The following is a 16,999-nucleotide window of genomic DNA, read 5'->3' on the forward strand; positions in this document are numbered from 1 at the left end:
CAATGTCCGGAGTTTGGTCCAGGCCCAGTTCCACAGCATGAGTGAGGTCACGAGCTCCACTCGACAGATGCGAGAGGAGATAGGTCGTGACATGCACACCACCACCGAGGGGGCCGAGCGCTTGGCGAATGTACTCATCGACAAGCTGGACGCACTTCAGACATCGGTGACTGGGCTTCAGGCGTCGGTGACAGAGCTCTCCACTACACATAGCAGAGCCACCACGTCTATTATCACGCAGCTCGGACATGTGACAGATGCAGTCACCCTCCTCATGGAGCAGAGCCGATTGAGAGGAGGAGCACCATCCTCGAGAGGAGGTGCCACATCCTCCAGAGGAGGAGATGCATCCTCGAGAGGGGGAGCTTCATCCTCGAGGAGGACATAGATGTGTTTGAGTTGTGTTTTGTCTTACTTTGCTTTACTTATTGTATTCTCACATGTATTCACATTCATATCAATACAATGAGTAGACATTTTATCTTCAATTATGTGCTTTGCTTTATGATTGATTGTGTGTGATTACCTCCTTTTTGGTATGATGACAAAAAGGGGGAGAAATATGTATAAAATGTGTAAAAGGGGAGAAATATGAAAAAATATGTAAAAGAAATCAATGGAAATAAATAAAAAGATAAACTCTTAAAAACACACTCAAATTTGTTCTAAGTGGATTCGGTACCTCGAGGCTCATTATCACTCTTTTGGGGCTCCTAATGGAGTAATCTCCAGAATCTATTCAAGGGATATTCGGAGATTAGCTGAATCCTACTCAAGAACAAATTGACAGATTTTCCCTCTAAAAAGATAAAATTCAGTTCAAAAACTTCAAAGCATTAAAAGGAAATTCAGAGAATCAAAACATAGTTGAATGCATATGTTGAGGGGGAGAATCTGAATTTTAATCAAGCTAAATCATTAATGACATATAAGCCAAACAATTGATTGCATAATATGAAGGCTTATATAATTCCAAATGAAAGGGGGAGCTTTAACTCCGAAATTTAATGTTTCACTCCTTTCAAACTTGGATAAATTAAATTATCAGACATTTGAATTCATTTATGGATAAATTAAATTTATGGATTTATGGATTTGGATAAATTATCAGACATTTATGAGCAATTCATTTTACATATACTCAAAGTTTTGTCATCATCAAAAAGGGGGAGATTGTGGAGTGATTGATTAAAACCCCATTTGATTTTGATGAGCTCAAAGCATTTGAGTATATCTTGTGATTACTAATGAATTCAATTGAGTGTTTCAGTGAAAATCCTGTCCAAGTGTCTCTAGATTTGGTTCATAGTATTTTGGATAAGGTAAGAAGTCTGCTGAACCAAAGTCTGAGACTCGAGTCGACTCCCGAGTATCACGAGTCGACTCCAAGCGTATCAAGTTCACTGGCACGAGCTCGAGTCGACTCCAAAGAAGGTAAGAGTCGACTCTCAGAGGAACACAAGGAAAAAGTCAGAGAACGATTTTCGGACTCTGAGATTCGAGTCGACTCCCGCAGTACGCGAGTCGACTCCGAGACTGAGCGACCATCAACAGACAGAAGACCATGTTACTGCCTCTGAGATTCGAGTCGACTCACAGACAGCTCGAGTCGACTCCGAGACAAGCTTCACGTCAAAAGGCAGAAGACCAACTTTCGGAAACTGAGAGCCGAGTCGACTCCAAGGAAGTTCAAGTCGACTCCAAGACTGGATGAGCCAAAAGACAGAGAATCGGGAGTTCGGGCTCTGAGATTCGAGTCGACTCCCAGGACAGTCGAGTCGACTCGAGTGGACAAAATTCAAAATTGGATCCACGGACTTCAGTGGATGAGCCGACTCCAAAATTGCCAGGTCAGCTCCAGAAGTTGGCGAGTCGACTCCAGGTCAAGACGAGTCGACTCCCAGTCAAGACGGCAACTTTAATTCAAATTTGGAACAGTTGCCGAGTCGACTCCGGAAAAGCGTGAGTCGACTCCTGCTACAGCCGAGTCGACTCCTGATCGCGCGAGTCGACTCCAACCCACCAACAGTCATATTGTCAGGCTGCGCAGAGTGTGCAGAACGGCCAGAAAAAGCAGAGTAATGGCTAGTTTCTGTGGGGGTTGGCTTAAATAGCCACAGAGGACTGTAGCAAGGGAGGGAACAGATATTCCACTCCAAGCATTCAAGTTTTCAAGCTCTCCAAGTGCTCTTAAACGAAAAAGGGAAGATCTGCATTTACTGCTCCAACAACTTCTTCCCAACAATCAAAGCTTCCTCCTCCTGCATTCAAGTCGACCACTCTTTCAAGAGGAGACCGGAGTTCCAGAAGCCATACCTCTTCACCAGCTTAAAAGCGTTTGAGGGCTTCTAACTCCTTTACGATTATATTGTTTTAAATCTGCTTTTTGAGAAGCTATTTTCTGTTTTCTTCTATCTCTTGTATTTACTTGATTCAATCGGGGGATTGAATCAAGGGGTTTAAGGTTGGTTGGTGAGCCAAGTTAAAACCAACGTGTGTAAGGGTTTGATTGTGAGCCCGGGAAAACAATCGGGGTTGGTTCTAGTCGGTGAGCCTGGGAAAACCGACCGAGTTCGTTGTGAGCTCGTAAAACAACAAGTTTGGTTGTGAGCTTGCAAAACAACCGGCTGTAATCCAAGGGGGTTATAGTGAAATTCCCAAGTGAGACTTGGGGAGTGGACGTAGGAGCAAGGGTTAGCTCCGAACCACTATAAAACTTTGTGTTTGTAGTGCATTGTCTCTCATCTTCTTCCCCGCACATTACTCACAGCACTAGGCTTTAATTAAATAACTTGCTATAGTTTTTAATTAATCATCCACAAAGTTTTAATTAGCCAAATTATTTTAAAAACCCAATTCACCCCCCCCTCTTGGGTTGTCTATCTGGGCAACAACAATCCAAAAGGATGCATCACAAACTTCAACTTGAGAGTACAGATTTCAATTGAATAGTTACACACTTACACTAGCAGGAGCTAATTAATATACAGGCATGCGGACAATCTAAACTTATTGTGAGCTAATTAATATACAGGAGCTAATTAATATACAGGCATACGGACATTAACCTATTTCATAGGCTTATAGCGTATTCATTCTCCACCATCCATGTTTTTTCATAATTTACAGCATGCAAAGCCAACTATAGAAATCCCTACTATATGGATCCTCCAGTCAAGACCCAAGGACCTAAACTTTGCTTAAGTCAATCAACATTAGAAAGGAGGAAAACTCTGATGAATGATAAAAGTAACAAATCCAAATTTATCTATCATTTCATGAGAAAGTAGATCGAGGAAGACCACAGCACTGTTCAAAACCTCTTGCAGAATATCACAAGTTATGCAAAAAAAAAACAAAAACCACAGCACTGTTCAAAACCAGATCAAGGAAGACTTTAGCAGAGAGAATGTCGTGCATATAAAATCTTGAAAACTATGATTAAATCTCAAAAAAATTGTGCAAACTAGGTTAGATCTCGCAGATTGGTAGAAAATAAAACAAGTAGGCCCAAATGATGCTCCCCAAGTGTGGCACACCCCTCCTCCAAATCTTCCGACTATCCCCGACGACCCCCACCTCTCCCTCTCCCTCTCCCTCAAGTCCGGCGCCGTTGCCCTGTTACAGGATAAGCCCCCTTCGCCGGAACCATCTCCCGACCTATGCTAAAAAAAATACGGAGGACTGGAGGAGGGACATACCTTGGGACGCCGAAGAATGGGAAGAGGGAGATCCGCGGAATGGGGAGTCGGAAGTCGGGAGATCTAGGGCACCGAGCACGGAAGCGGGCTACTCTTCTCCAAATGATCCTCCGCCGCAGCTCAAGATCTAGGGCACAGCCGCACGGGAGATCTAGGGCACCGAGCACGGAAGCGGTCTACTCCTCGTCTCCTCCAGATGATCCTCCGCCGCAGCTCAAGAGTCAAGACCTAGGGCACAGCCGCTGCGCCGCACGGGAGAGAAAAAGGAAGGGGTCCAACAGGTGAAGCGGATGATTTATATATCATCCGTTGCGGGCTGCGGGCAAAGCACAGAGCACAGTAGTCACTAGTCAGTATCACTGCGGGCCTGCGGCCCAATGGCCTGCATGTCTTAAAAAAATGATCCAAAAAAATTGGGTCGGGTCGGGTCGGGGTGCGGGTCGAAATTGGGCGGACCCGACCCGACCCGAAAAATAGAACGGGTCCAAATTTAGGATCCGACCCGGCCCCGCGGGTCCTAAAATGCGGGTCGGGTCGGGTCTTAAGCGGGTTGGGTCGGGTCGGGTCACAGGTCGACCCAACCCATTTGCAGCCCTAACCGGGCATGGCGAAGGCCCGCTCCGGCTGCTCTCAGCTCACGCGGAACCGAAGTGTCAAATAACTGACTACCCTCAGCAGCCACAACCTTATCAGACGAGTCTCGAATAACAAAACCCGCACCTTCCCTCATGCCACCATCCAGAACTAACACAACTTTTTTTTTAAAAAAAAAGTCTCAAAAAAATATTTTAAAATATTTAAAATAATTAAAGTTTAGGAGATAAACAAATTATTTTTCTAAATTAAAACTCCAACAAGTTCCTCCACTCAAAAATGACAAAACAAAAAAAAAAAGAAATACTTGTATATTTTGCCAGTGGCCCTAGTTGTATCCATAAGAATAAGAATATTTGATGGGACTTGGTCTTGATTACTTCCCCTATATAATAATTGTTTCGAAAACCACCCAAGCTGTCAAACAATGGCTACCATTTTTTTATAGGAAGATGCTTCGGCAAACCACCTATGTAATGATGTTTACCATAGTGGAATATCTCTTTAGAAACTCGTTATATACCTCACATAATGAAAGACCTCTGGAATTTCTAAAATAGATGTCATAACATGCTAGAAATGGTCCATATTAAACCTTGATTCTAGCTCCCTCTTAATTGCCATCAGGTCGGCTGTCGATGAAGCCCGGTTGAGGTTAGTCAATACCGAGATGGAAAGCAGGCTAGCTTAGAATCGAAGAAAGATGTTGAAGGGCTATTGACACCTCCCTGAAATAGGAGCCCGACATAAAAAGAAGTCCATTTGCCGAAAGATTTTCAGTAAAGAACCATCCGAAGCATAAGTTAGCAGGATTCTAGAACAACAATAGGAGAATGAGAGAGAGTTAAAGTGGCAGAGGTTTCAAATTACTTACTTGAGGGTCTTTTGGTCACCCCTATGTATAGAATGGGGCTGGAGTTCATTAACTTAATCACTGGGACGTGCAATAACTGTGTGATAATATCCCGCATTAACTGCATGGTCATGGTTCATCGCGATGTGCATACAATGATAATTGCACCGATCGTGTATTTATGGATGAACTGGTGTAACCATTGCCCAGATTATAACGGAGGCTTGTTTAGTATTCTTTAGTGTTACACTGCGGTTGGCCCAACTAGAATGACACCTCAGCCAATACCGAGGTCATTCATTTTGGACAAACTGAGGTCGGAGACTTTAGGACAACCCCAGGTCAGAATGGCAAATACTCTCCCCATCAAGAGCAATTGGATCCAGAAAGTGGGATACCGAAACCATGGTCTTCTGCACCCGTAACTCCCTGTTCTTGCCCTATCTCTGCTCCCTCTCCAGCTCTGCATAAATGTTCTCTCTCCTTCCTCCTTTGGATTTAACTGGGAAACTGAAATTAAAGTGACCCATTAAATGGCTGGGGCATTTGATGTTAATCAGAGACAAGTTTGAAGGAAATAATTTACAGCAGAGTATAAAATCTGTAATATTAAAAAATAAATCTAAAATTCTTTCACTTTAGAGCATTATTAGGTAGAAGAGGTGAAGAATGATAAGAAAGGAAAGTTTGGGACTCTCTAGTTGCCTTCATTTCTAATTGCCCTCTAGTCGCAGCTATAACCAGAAAAGAGGTGTTCGTAGGTGTGTAACTAATTTACTTATGCATCTGAAAATTGAATGGTTATCCTACAGCTGAGATGGCAAGATTACCTGCATTGATGTTATAATATATCTATTATATAATATATTATATAATTATTATGATATTATATCATATCATATAATTATGATATTTATTTGGTGAAATATTAAAGCTTTGTTAGCTATAAAAATACTGTTAAACATTATCCATAGGAGACTAGACGATGGATATGAAAACAAGTATATGTATCTGCATGAATAGTAATACCCTTTTGTGCAATGAATTTCTTACTCCTTTTTCTTTCCTTTTTTTTCGATATGATAATAAGAGCTTTTTGAAGCTTTTTTTCAATTAAGTACATATAATGACAGCTCACCAAGCTATTATTACGGGCTTGTTTGGTTCGTAGGAATAAATTTTTCTATTGAGATTTTTTTTTTTTAGAAAACTAATGTCTGAATATATGATACCTTAAAAAGTGGGCTTTGCATGTTTGGTTGATCATAAAAAAAGTGGCTTATATTTATTTGAACATCTATTTTTTTTGAAAAAGTTATATTCTTAATAAAAGAAAAGATCTTACCTCATTCTATCGAAAAACTTAAAGTATTTTTGAAAAGAAAATATCCCAATTTTCAATTAGTAGAAATTGAACTTTCTCATATCATGATTTTTTTTCATAAAATATCAAAATTTTATTTCTATAGAAAAGCTACTTTTCGACTTTCTTCTTTAAAAACTTCAATCAAATATGAGATATATATATATATATATATATATATATATATATATATATATATATATATATATATATATATATATACACCATATATTTTCTCTCCCCTTCATATGAACCAAACAAGTTATAAGTATAGCTTCACTAATCCATATCTTCAGATTGTCAATCCTTCAATAGTTTTCAGATTAAAAAAAAATCCTGTCGTATAATGTGAATCCAAATATTAAATAAAAAAATGAATCAGTGTGGAAAGTCAATTAATAGATATCGTAATGAGAAATGAATATTATTCTCATGTTTGACGGTATACATCATATGTATGGTAATCCAGGAGAGAAATATATGTATGTCAGAGAGTAGGGAAAAATCTGTTCTATTATTTGGTCGAAACGTTCTTGTATGCGCCAGATCTCCCAGCTTTACTTTCCATGTAGATCTGGGATTTCATATAATAGAGGTGAAAATGAAGAGCTCTCAAATTGCCTTTTGTCTAAAATGGCACATCCGAAGTCCAGTGTTGCTTTATATTTTTCAATTCTTTTCTAGTTTTTTTGGATGCCTCTTTGATTCTGTGCATGAGCTCCATATGCAATATTCAAATAAAAAAGCACCATGAAGGACTCGATTGGTTTTCGGAAAAAGAAGGAAAAAAGTACGGTCAAAAAATATAAAAAAATATCTTATATTTAATCAGAGTTTAAATAAAATAGAAAAAAATAGATTTTTCATAAAAATAATATTTTCATATTTTATGAGAAATTCATATGGAATTTAGAAAAGTCCAACCCCTATCGTCTAAGAATTGCGATAATTTTTTTTTTTGCAAAGATATTAGATAGAATTGGATAAAAACCCTTTTTTAATTAAAAATATAATAGATATTTTATATATATTTTTTTCAAAAAATAAATTTTCAACTAAACATAAATTATTCTATAATATATCATTTATTTCATTATCAATCAAATATATAAAAAAATATTTTTTAAAATATTATATATTTAGGCACCAGTTTCTTATAAATTTTTTTTGCGAATCAGATGAGTCCGAAGTCCGTATACCTCCACCAACGAGCACCGCAAGTCCATGTATTCTAATAGAATAAAGAGGAGATGGATGTTTTTGGTGGTATGGTAGCTGGACATTCCGTACCCATCTCATAATCCATGAACATGCAAAAATTTAATAAAATAATAACAAATAAGGAAAACGTCAGGTGTCCTGAACTCTTTTTTTTAATGTATAAGCTCACGTAATTGTTCTTCAACATTTTTTTTTGTTTTATTTTAGTAGATCTGATCCAAGATTTCTTTTGTCCTTGTTGTTTTTTTTGGTTGGAATTTTCTAATTTAAAATATCCTTTTTGATTAGATGATATCGAACTCGTTTGGTTTTTTTTAAAAAAATATCAAATATTTTTTTTTAAATAATGTTTAGAAAATAATTTTGGCATGTTAGTGGACAATAAAAAAATGACAAATTATAGAGTAGCTTATATTTGGTTGGGCATTTATCTTTCTAAGAAAGTTGTATGAGATATCTATTATATTTTTAATAAAAAAAAATTTATTTAGAAATTTTAATGGTTTAAGAATATTTTTTTAAAAAATAAATTTTCAACTGGCAAAAAAATAGCTTTTTCAGGTTCTAAATTTTTTTCAAAAATATACAAATTTTATTTCTATAATATATTATTTTTTATTTATCAAAAAAAATTTAAAAAATATTTTTTTATTTTGATGTTGGCCCCCTCTTTCCGCCAACCAAACGAGTCGTGAAAGCCTAAATGGGCAAAATAGAAATTTGGGCCCCATAGAGTCATAAACCGCGTGGCACGAGCGGAGGCGCGGGTTTTGTTATTCGGAACCCGTCTGCCAGGATTGCGGCTGCCAGCGGCAGTCAGTTGTTTGACACTTCGATTCCGAGTGCGGATCTGAGAGTAGCCTGGGTGGGCCTTCGCCATGCCCGGTGAGTCTTACAGGCTAGGTCCATCATCCTAGAGGGTGATTCAGCCACCATCATCAGTTAGATCCGGAGGGTCCAAGGGGTGGCGGTAGTGACCATCCCTTGTTCCGTGACATTTGGGCTATGGCGAGGGATGGATGGGCCTTTCAGGCCAAGTATATTTATCCTGAAGGCAGTGGTGCTGCGGATTGGGTGGCTGCATATATAGCTTGTCATTCCGGAGGCACCTTGTGGACTGGTGATGGAGAGTTGCCCTTGGAGCTTCGAGGTATTTTATTTTGTGACTTTATTTGGTATATCCGTTCCTCTCAGATTTGATCCATCCGCGTTAGCCCAAAAAAAATAAATAAATAAATAAATAAATAAATAAATAAATAAAAGGTCATAAACCGCGTCTCGAAAGCCGGATCCCAGCCCCCATTTTGCTCCCGGAAATTACTCCATGCCGCCGCCAGCTGTGGAGCGGCGGTGAAACGAAGTCCCCAAGGAAACCACTGAGCCGAAGGCCAAACCAGCAGCAGATAACCTCTGGTTTTGTCCATCCTCCTCATTTATCGTAGCTATAAATATCCTCCATCTCCAGCCAACTTCCTCACCAAAGCAATCCCCACAAAAAGCACACTGCTTTCTCCACCAGTGTAGTCTTTGGTTTCCCAGCATTTGGAGGAAGACAAGAGACGGCCTCAACAAGCAAGGCTTCTTTGATTGTGGCAGCGAGCATGGGAGCAGTGGAAGCTCTCAAGGATCAAGCAGGGCTGTGCCGATGGAACTACGCATTGAGGTCCCTCCACCAGCGAGCCAAGAGCAGCGTGGGATCTTTAAGTCAAGCCACCAAGATGTCTACCTCCATTGAAAGGAGCACTGGGAGGGTAGAGAGAGCCAAGAGGACGGAGCAGACACTGGAGAAAGTCATGTACTTGAGCTGTTATGGGCCCAAGTAGAACCGAATCCAACTTTTGGCTAATTTTTTTAACTTAAATATATATCATTTTGAGAATATATTAAAATTTTGGAGGGGGGTGTTAACTGAGTTTTTCGAAGTCAAATATTTTAGTGATTTCTATTGACTTCAGTTCAGCTTGAAGGACGACCGGAGCAAGATAAACATGGGAAAGGGGCCGTACCACAAAAAAAAAAAGGGAAAGGAAAAGCTTTGGATGTTACTAGATTAAAAAAAATAGGGAAAGCTAATGTTCAAAAGTCGATCGAACTTTCTCTGAGTTTTCCTGTATCTTTGATTTTCTCTTCCATGATGTTTCGTTCACTTCCATGATGAAAAGCTGGTGGGTTTTTTTTTTCTCATGACGCAAGTTATTTAGGGTCTTTAGATTTGTATAAGAGCCTAAAATTTATTCATTATATGGTTGATGTAGAACTAAATATACATTTCTGCAGATTTTTATATACTTTTTTATTTAAGCCAAAATATTCTTACTAACTTAAGGATTCAAATTCATTCAAATCCAACCACAAATATCACGATCAAACGGTGATTAACTCAATGCTATAGTTTCTCTCAGTCTACATATACTATCATCTAAATCTACAATGATACTATTTGTAGTGATTCGGAATCTCACCTAAAAGGACAAGCCATAAGATGTTATTCGTATTTGTTGGTCACGTAAAAATGTCCACTTAATGTGTAATCGATGTAGAACTAAACTTACATGGGTAGGGTTGTAAAAATCCCCCCCTCCCCCCCCAAAAAAAAAGGCGGATGGGCCGGCCCGAAAAGACCGGGCCCATTCCCCTTATTACGATCGTGCCCTAAGCACCATCGTGGAAGAAGAGGGGTGAAGGGGGTGGGGCGGCGGCGTGAGGGGAGGCCGGTCGTCGGGGGAGGCGACTCGCCGGAGGGGATCGAGCGCCGGAGAGGGAGATCCGGCCAGCCGCGGAGGGGGGGAAAGCCTTCCTCTTTCCTTCGGTGAAGACCCTCCATTTCTCCGCCGATTCCTCGCCGGAAAGGCCGCCGGAGCACCCATCGGACCAAGGTAAGCGTGGATCCTTTCTTTGCACTTCATTGCTTGGATTTTGGGTGGCTTTGGTGGGGATTTGGCCGGTGAGATCATCGAAGAAAGGTCCGAAACAGGGTACCCCTGTTCGGCTCCTCTCTTCCGGGTTCCGTCGCCGCCGGCTGCCGGAATTGGCCGGGATTCATGGCGGCGGGGTTGATCGGGTCTGTGTGAGGGGTTTTATGATTTATTTGAAGATGGGGGATGGGGGATCCGAGGCCTTCTTCCTCGTGATCCCATTGTTCCTCTCCCTCTCGCGTCGGCTGGCCACCGGCGGCGATGGTGACGGCGGTCGAGGGCCACTGGGGTTGCCGTCGGGTGGGGGCCGAGCCACTGCCAGTGGATCTCCGGTTGATGTGGGAGGAGGGGGAAGGGAGGAAAGAGACCCTGGGTCGGTTTTTGGGGGAAGAAGAAGAAAAAGAAGAAGAAAAAAAAAGAAGAAGGAGAAGAAAAAGAAGAAGAAGAGGAGGAGACCTCTTCTTCTCTCTTTCTCTTGGCTGGCCACCATCGCCGGCGACTGCAGCAGGGGCGGCCGGCGATGGTTCGGCCAATGGTGGCTGAGGGTGGGGAAGGTGAGGGCACAGCCACCCTGGCTGTTGCCCTTGGACCAAAGAGGTGGAGGAAGAATCCTTCTCTCTCATCCACCCCTTCTTTTGGTCTCTTCACCGGGACCGATTATCGTCGCGGCGTGGCTGCGGCTATGGCTGGCGACGACGTAGGCTAGTGGTACAAGGTGGGAGTCGGGCTATCCCGACTACCCTAGATCTGGAAGGATTGAGATGTTAGGGGACCTGATAATGGACCCCATAACAGATGAGAATTATGGTTCAGAATATTTTAATATTAAATAATTTAGTTTGTGATTTATAATTAATGTTGTAGGGGAAGAGTCAGCGGTGCCAGGAGATTTTGATCAGGGGACTCAGCACCCCAGCGAGTAGGTTGTGACTCAGATCCGTGATTGAGTCAGTCTACAATTTCTGTAAGAATCTCTACATCTGAGCACTTCTATACATATATTTGATTTATCGTTGGATTTATTTCATAATTATGTTGTTATTGTTTTATGAGCTGATACGAAACCTTTGAGGCGTGCATTGTGTTTATAATGAAAATATTGAGATAAATTCATTTGGGAAGAAATAACATATTTTTGAGAATTTATGAAAATATGTGATGTGATGAAATTGTGATTAAACATGTAAAACTAGACATGTAATGTGGGTTGGACTAACCTTGTCATGAGATAGCCTCTACGAGCTTATGCGTAGGATAGCTGCCACGAGCTGATGCGTGGGATAGCCTCCACGGGCTTACGCGTGGGATAGCCTCTACGAGCTTATGCGTAGGATAGCCTCCATGGGCTTACGCGTGGGATAGCCTCTACGAGTTTATGCATAGGATAGCCTCCACGGGCTTACGCGTGGGATAGCTGCCATGAGCTTATGCGTGGGATTTGTGCAGTCTTGGACTGGGTCATGATCTTGGTTAGTCCAACGCCAGAAGTAAAAAAAATTCTGAAGACTTGGGAATCAGGGTATTACGTGAATGAATCACGAAATGTGAAAAAAAGGATTTATGTATACAAAATGGTTTGTGTATATATTTGTTATTTGTTGAGCCTTTTGAAAATGATGAAATGACATATATTTGATGCATTGATTATTTTATGAATTTTACTGTGTGTGGCTGTTGGGATTCTTACTAGGCTGGAAAAGCTCATACTATTCTTACTTTCTTTTTCAGAGGCACTGGATTTGTAGAGTCCATCGGGTGGGACGAGAAATGAGATCAGCATGGAGTCTGACTGCTAGATAGATAGAAGCAGCTTATCTTTTATAGTAGGACATTTGAAAATCTTGTAATTAAACCGATCGTTTATTTAAACATGTCGAATTGTCAATTTGAGTTAATTAATTAGTTATAGATTTATTGGAATTGTTGTTTATCTTAGGCCTTGCATGATCTTTAGAGTATTGCTCTAGGGCTCATGCGGCCGGTCGCGTGCCGGACCCGGGTGATGGGTTCGAGGCGGGACAAGGGTCCTCATATTTTTTTTTTAAATATATATAATTGAAATTCATAGAGCAATTATATGAATGTGCATGGGACAACTATGATTTAGAAATGAAGGTTTCAACTGACTGAATTGTAAAGCTTTATAATTTAGATGCAAGAAATATAGGTTTAATCCATATTTTGGTTCTACAATGCTCATCCTAATATTTCACAGGGCTTTGTACTTTTCTAGTCCTAGGAAAACTATATTGAAAATATTCTAGACAAGTTTATGACACTACTTCAAAATCTATGCACTATAAGGAAAAGAATTCAACCTTTTTTTTTTGTAATTTTAATTTTCTTCTTTATTATTTTTGGGCTAGGGGGGAAGAACATTTTAGAATTTCAAATTTAAAATTTGACTTTTTTTAACCATTTCTCAGATAGATACTATCTGCGGTATTGTTTTAATATTTTTCAATATCAAACAGGGTTATACCACAGAATTTTTTCCCTTTGTAGTCAAATAAAATGAGTGATAGCTAAGTGAAAGCAACTCCTTGCTTGTTTGCAAGAGGTCAGGAACCAAATCTTTTAACTAGTGTTACCTCTCAAGGGTCGCATTCAAGTCTCAAGTCGTGTTATCTCTTAAGAAAATTCGACATTGTCACGGTTGTGTTTGTCGAATGGTACTATCTCTAAAGAAAATTAGATGCAAATGATGAAGGGTTAGAGTATCTCGAGTCGTGTTATCCTTCGAGGAAATTCAATCTCAGGTATTCTTGAATAGAAAATCCTGATTTAGATCTCTAAATGGATGAAGAAGACTAATGCCTCATGATCTTTAAGAAAACTTTTTGGTGGTTGATAACCAAAATATTGAGATACTGCACAAGTTCCATTTTGAAACTATAGTAGTGGAGATTGGGAGAGAGTTAAATTTGGGTAACGGTCGTAATGTTGCCATGATCAGAATTTGAATCCAATACCTCTCCCAAGATCAAGTCAATAAGGGTGCCAACCAGTGACATAATTACGAAAAGTTCAAACAAATAGATAAAAGAGAAGAAATGAGGGCATTTGAATTATTTTGTTAACTAGATCAGTAATCCGTCGGACTCTTCTTTCACTTTTTTTTTTAAAAAAAGAAACAGAAAAAAATCAAACAATGTCAATTTTATTTTTTTTACCTTCTTTCATGTCATACCTATGTCATAAAAAAATTGCTAGATTGCTTATACACCACCCCAGTCCCATCATCGATTAACATCTAAGACTTGATTTAGGAGCAGAAAGTTGTGTTTCATCATGGACAAATAGTTGATTTTTATTTGAGTAAAATGTGCGTAACAACTTAAAAAATGAGCCAACTTAGATACATGGTATGAAAGTTTACATGGAAAAAAACAAAACAAAACAAAGAGGTGCCAGCTTACAGTATCCATGTTAGGGTAGAAAAAATTAGAGTCTTAAGGATTAGAATTTCCAAATAATCAACCCCCCCTATTGACATTATTTATTGTTAAATAACAAACTAATGTGGAGTAGATGCCAATCCAGCTATTGCTAGGGTTGGTTATTATTGATGGACACCATTTGCAAATGGTTCATGTTACAGCTAGATTCTAGCTCCAATCAAGCTTAATAATAAATCAATTTTTCTTAATAAAAATTATTATCCAATCCACCTACAAAGGCATGGCTGCTAGCGGGGTGTTATCCACAGTCAATAGAGTGCAAAACTGCGTCCCAATTAACTTAGATGCCCTCCGTTATTTAATATATTTTTCTCAAGCCCTGTTACTCTGCTTTCAGCTAGCCTACAAATAAATAAATAAACAATATGGCCCCAGGTATCTGGGAAACCGTGGGAAGCCCAAAACCGGCAGCATCTCATTCCCATCTTTTTGCCAGCCTCTTTATATATACACTCTCCTTCCAGCTGTGTGATCAAAGCTCACCAAAACAATCTACTTTCCTCCATTCATATCTTCCTCAAATTCAGAGTACTTACACACAGAGAGAAGAGATGCGCTCTGCAAGCAAGGCTTCTTTGATAGTGGCAGCGAGCATGGCGGCGGTGGAAGCTCTCAAGGATCAAGCAGGGCTGTGCCGTTGGAACTATGCCATCAGATCTCTCAACCAGCAAGCCAAGAACAACATCCGTTCCTTCCCTCAGACCAGGAGGGTGTCTTCTTCTTCTTCTTCTTCTTCTGACATTGAGAGGAGGAAAGGATCGGAGGGGGCCGATGAGAAGGCCAAGCGATCGGAGGAGGCGCTGAGAAAAGTCATGTACTTGAGCTGTTGGGGTCCTAATTAGGACTTCGGAAGCAGGGGAGACCCAAAAATATAACAAGTCTCTATTTGGGTGTCTCCGCATCTGACTATTTTAGTACTTTGTAAATATGATGAGCCTTGAGATATACTGCGATTTTTTGAAATGGCCTTCGTATGTTTTTGTTTCCACCCGAACTGCAGTTCGAGATTTTTTCACTTGTGTGGCTATGCGATCTTTGAATTCCGATATGAACCCATTAAATGGCTGAGGCATTTGATTTTGATCAGTCCTCTCTAGGATGCAGTGGACTGGAGGAAGTCAGAGGACCAAATTGAGAACACTTTAATACCAACGCCTTACCGGATACATGTAATGTCTCATTTTATGTAGTTATCTTTGAGCACCTGAATGTGTGCCTTCGCGGAATTGGCAGGCCTATTTGGCAATACCACCATGCTGGAGGAAAATGGAGCATTTAGAAGCAGTACGGTACCTTGGCTGGTGAACCATCATGAAGGTCTACTATTCACAGATGCAATGGATATAGTCCTTCCAGTCAATCTTTAAAGGACAGGCCTCACGGGCAGCAAGAACTCGCACTAAATACCCTTAGCATGATGAGAAGTGGTCCTTTATCATGGTATAAACTACATAGAACTCGCTGGATATGCACTATCTGATAAAATTACCACAGTCATACATACAGATATATATATATATATATGGATCTTTTTTGATCCCATATTTTATTGATCATAAATATTTTATCATTTTTATTGATAATTACTCACGCTATGGGTATCTCTACTTATTGTATGATAAAGCTGAGGCATTAAATGCTTTTAAGCTTTTCAAAATAGAGGTAGAGTTACAACTTAGTAAAATGATTAAAGTTGTGAGATCAAATAGAGGTGGTGAATACTATGGAAGGTATACTGAAACTGGATAAAATTTAGGTCCATTTGCTTGACTTCTTCAAGAGTAAGATATAGTTGCACAATACACTATGCCTGGTGCTCTTGATCAAAATGGAGTTGCAGAAAAAAGAAACCGAATATTAATGAAGATGGTAAGAAGTATGATTTGTCACTCAACTCTTCCAATTTCTCTGTGGGGTGATGCCTTAAAAACCGTTGCGTATATTCTAAACATGGTTCCTACTAAAGCTGTCCTAAAAATATCCTATAAAATTTGGATAGGTAGGAAACCTAGTTTAAGATATCTACACATTTGGGGGTGTCAAGCTGAGGCTAGGGTGTATAACCCATAAGAAAAAAAGTTGGACTTTAGAACCATTAGTTGTTATTTTATTGGTTATCCAGAAAAGTCCAAGGGATACAGATTTTATTATCTTAATCATACTTTGAGAATTGTGGAGACAAGAAATGTTAGATTCCTTGAAAATGACCAAATCAGTGAAAGTATAAAACTTCAAGAAATTAATTTTGAGGAAAAGCAAACTCCATATGGTGTGCAAGATTCAAATAAGCAGCCAATGATTCCTCCACCTATCATTGATAATAATTTGGAGGAGGATGAGTTTACTATTAATGTTCCACTTGAATCTGTGCCAGTTATCACTGAGAATGTTGCCCAACTATAGAACTAGTGGATCAAGAAACAACTTTAAGAAAGTCATCAAGGGTAAGGAGATCTCCAATTCCACCAGATTATATAATATACTTTCAAGAATGCGATTATGACATCGAAAATATAGATGATCCAATAAATTTCTCACAAGCTATAAATTCAGTAAATTCCTCCAAATGGTTAGATGCTATGAAAGATGAGATAGATTCTATGGCTAAAAATAATATTTGGAGTCAGGTTGAACTACCTCTTGGAGCTACTTCAGTACACTGCAAATAAATTTTTAAAATCAAAAGAGACTCCAAGGGCAAGGTAGAGCGACATAAGGCCAGACTTGTTGCCAAAGGATTTACTCAAAATAAGGGTATTGATTATCATGAGACCTTCTCTCGAGTTTCAAAGAAGGATTCTTTAAGAATAATTATGGCTTTGGTGGCTTATTTTGACTTAGAGCTGCACCAAATGGATGTGAAAATTGCATTTCTCAATGGAGATTTAGAG

The 16,999-nt window shown here is 39.6% G+C and overlaps 1 protein-coding gene and 1 long non-coding RNA gene across 2 annotated transcripts; both read left to right on the forward strand.

The window, feature by feature from the left end:
• Window positions 1-11,534: 11,534 nt before the first annotated feature.
• On the forward strand, window positions 11,535-12,542 carry LOC120104751. Its single transcript, XR_005507126.1, has 2 exons — window positions 11,535-11,611; window positions 12,376-12,542. It is a non-coding gene; the product is annotated as an uncharacterized LOC120104751 (long non-coding RNA).
• Window positions 12,543-14,511: 1,969 nt separating this feature from the next.
• Window positions 14,512-15,334, forward strand: LOC103698874. Its single transcript, XM_008780921.4, has one exon. The coding sequence runs from the start codon at window positions 14,660-14,662 to the stop codon at window positions 14,948-14,950; it is 291 nt and encodes a 96-aa protein (XP_008779143.1). The 5' UTR covers window positions 14,512-14,659; the 3' UTR covers window positions 14,951-15,334.
• The last annotated feature ends 1,665 nt before the right edge of the window (window positions 15,335-16,999 follow it).

Source organism: Phoenix dactylifera, unplaced genomic scaffold, assembly GCF_009389715.1.
Source record: "Phoenix dactylifera cultivar Barhee BC4 unplaced genomic scaffold, palm_55x_up_171113_PBpolish2nd_filt_p 000092F, whole genome shotgun sequence".
Taxonomy (NCBI): Eukaryota; Viridiplantae; Streptophyta; class Magnoliopsida; order Arecales; family Arecaceae; genus Phoenix; species Phoenix dactylifera.

What these genes read in the sequence shown, in the direction of transcription:
- LOC103698874 (XM_008780921.4), top strand. Translation starts at nt 14,660, where the DNA reads ATGCGCTCTGCAAGCAAGGCTTCTTTGATAGTGGCAGCGAGCATGGCG.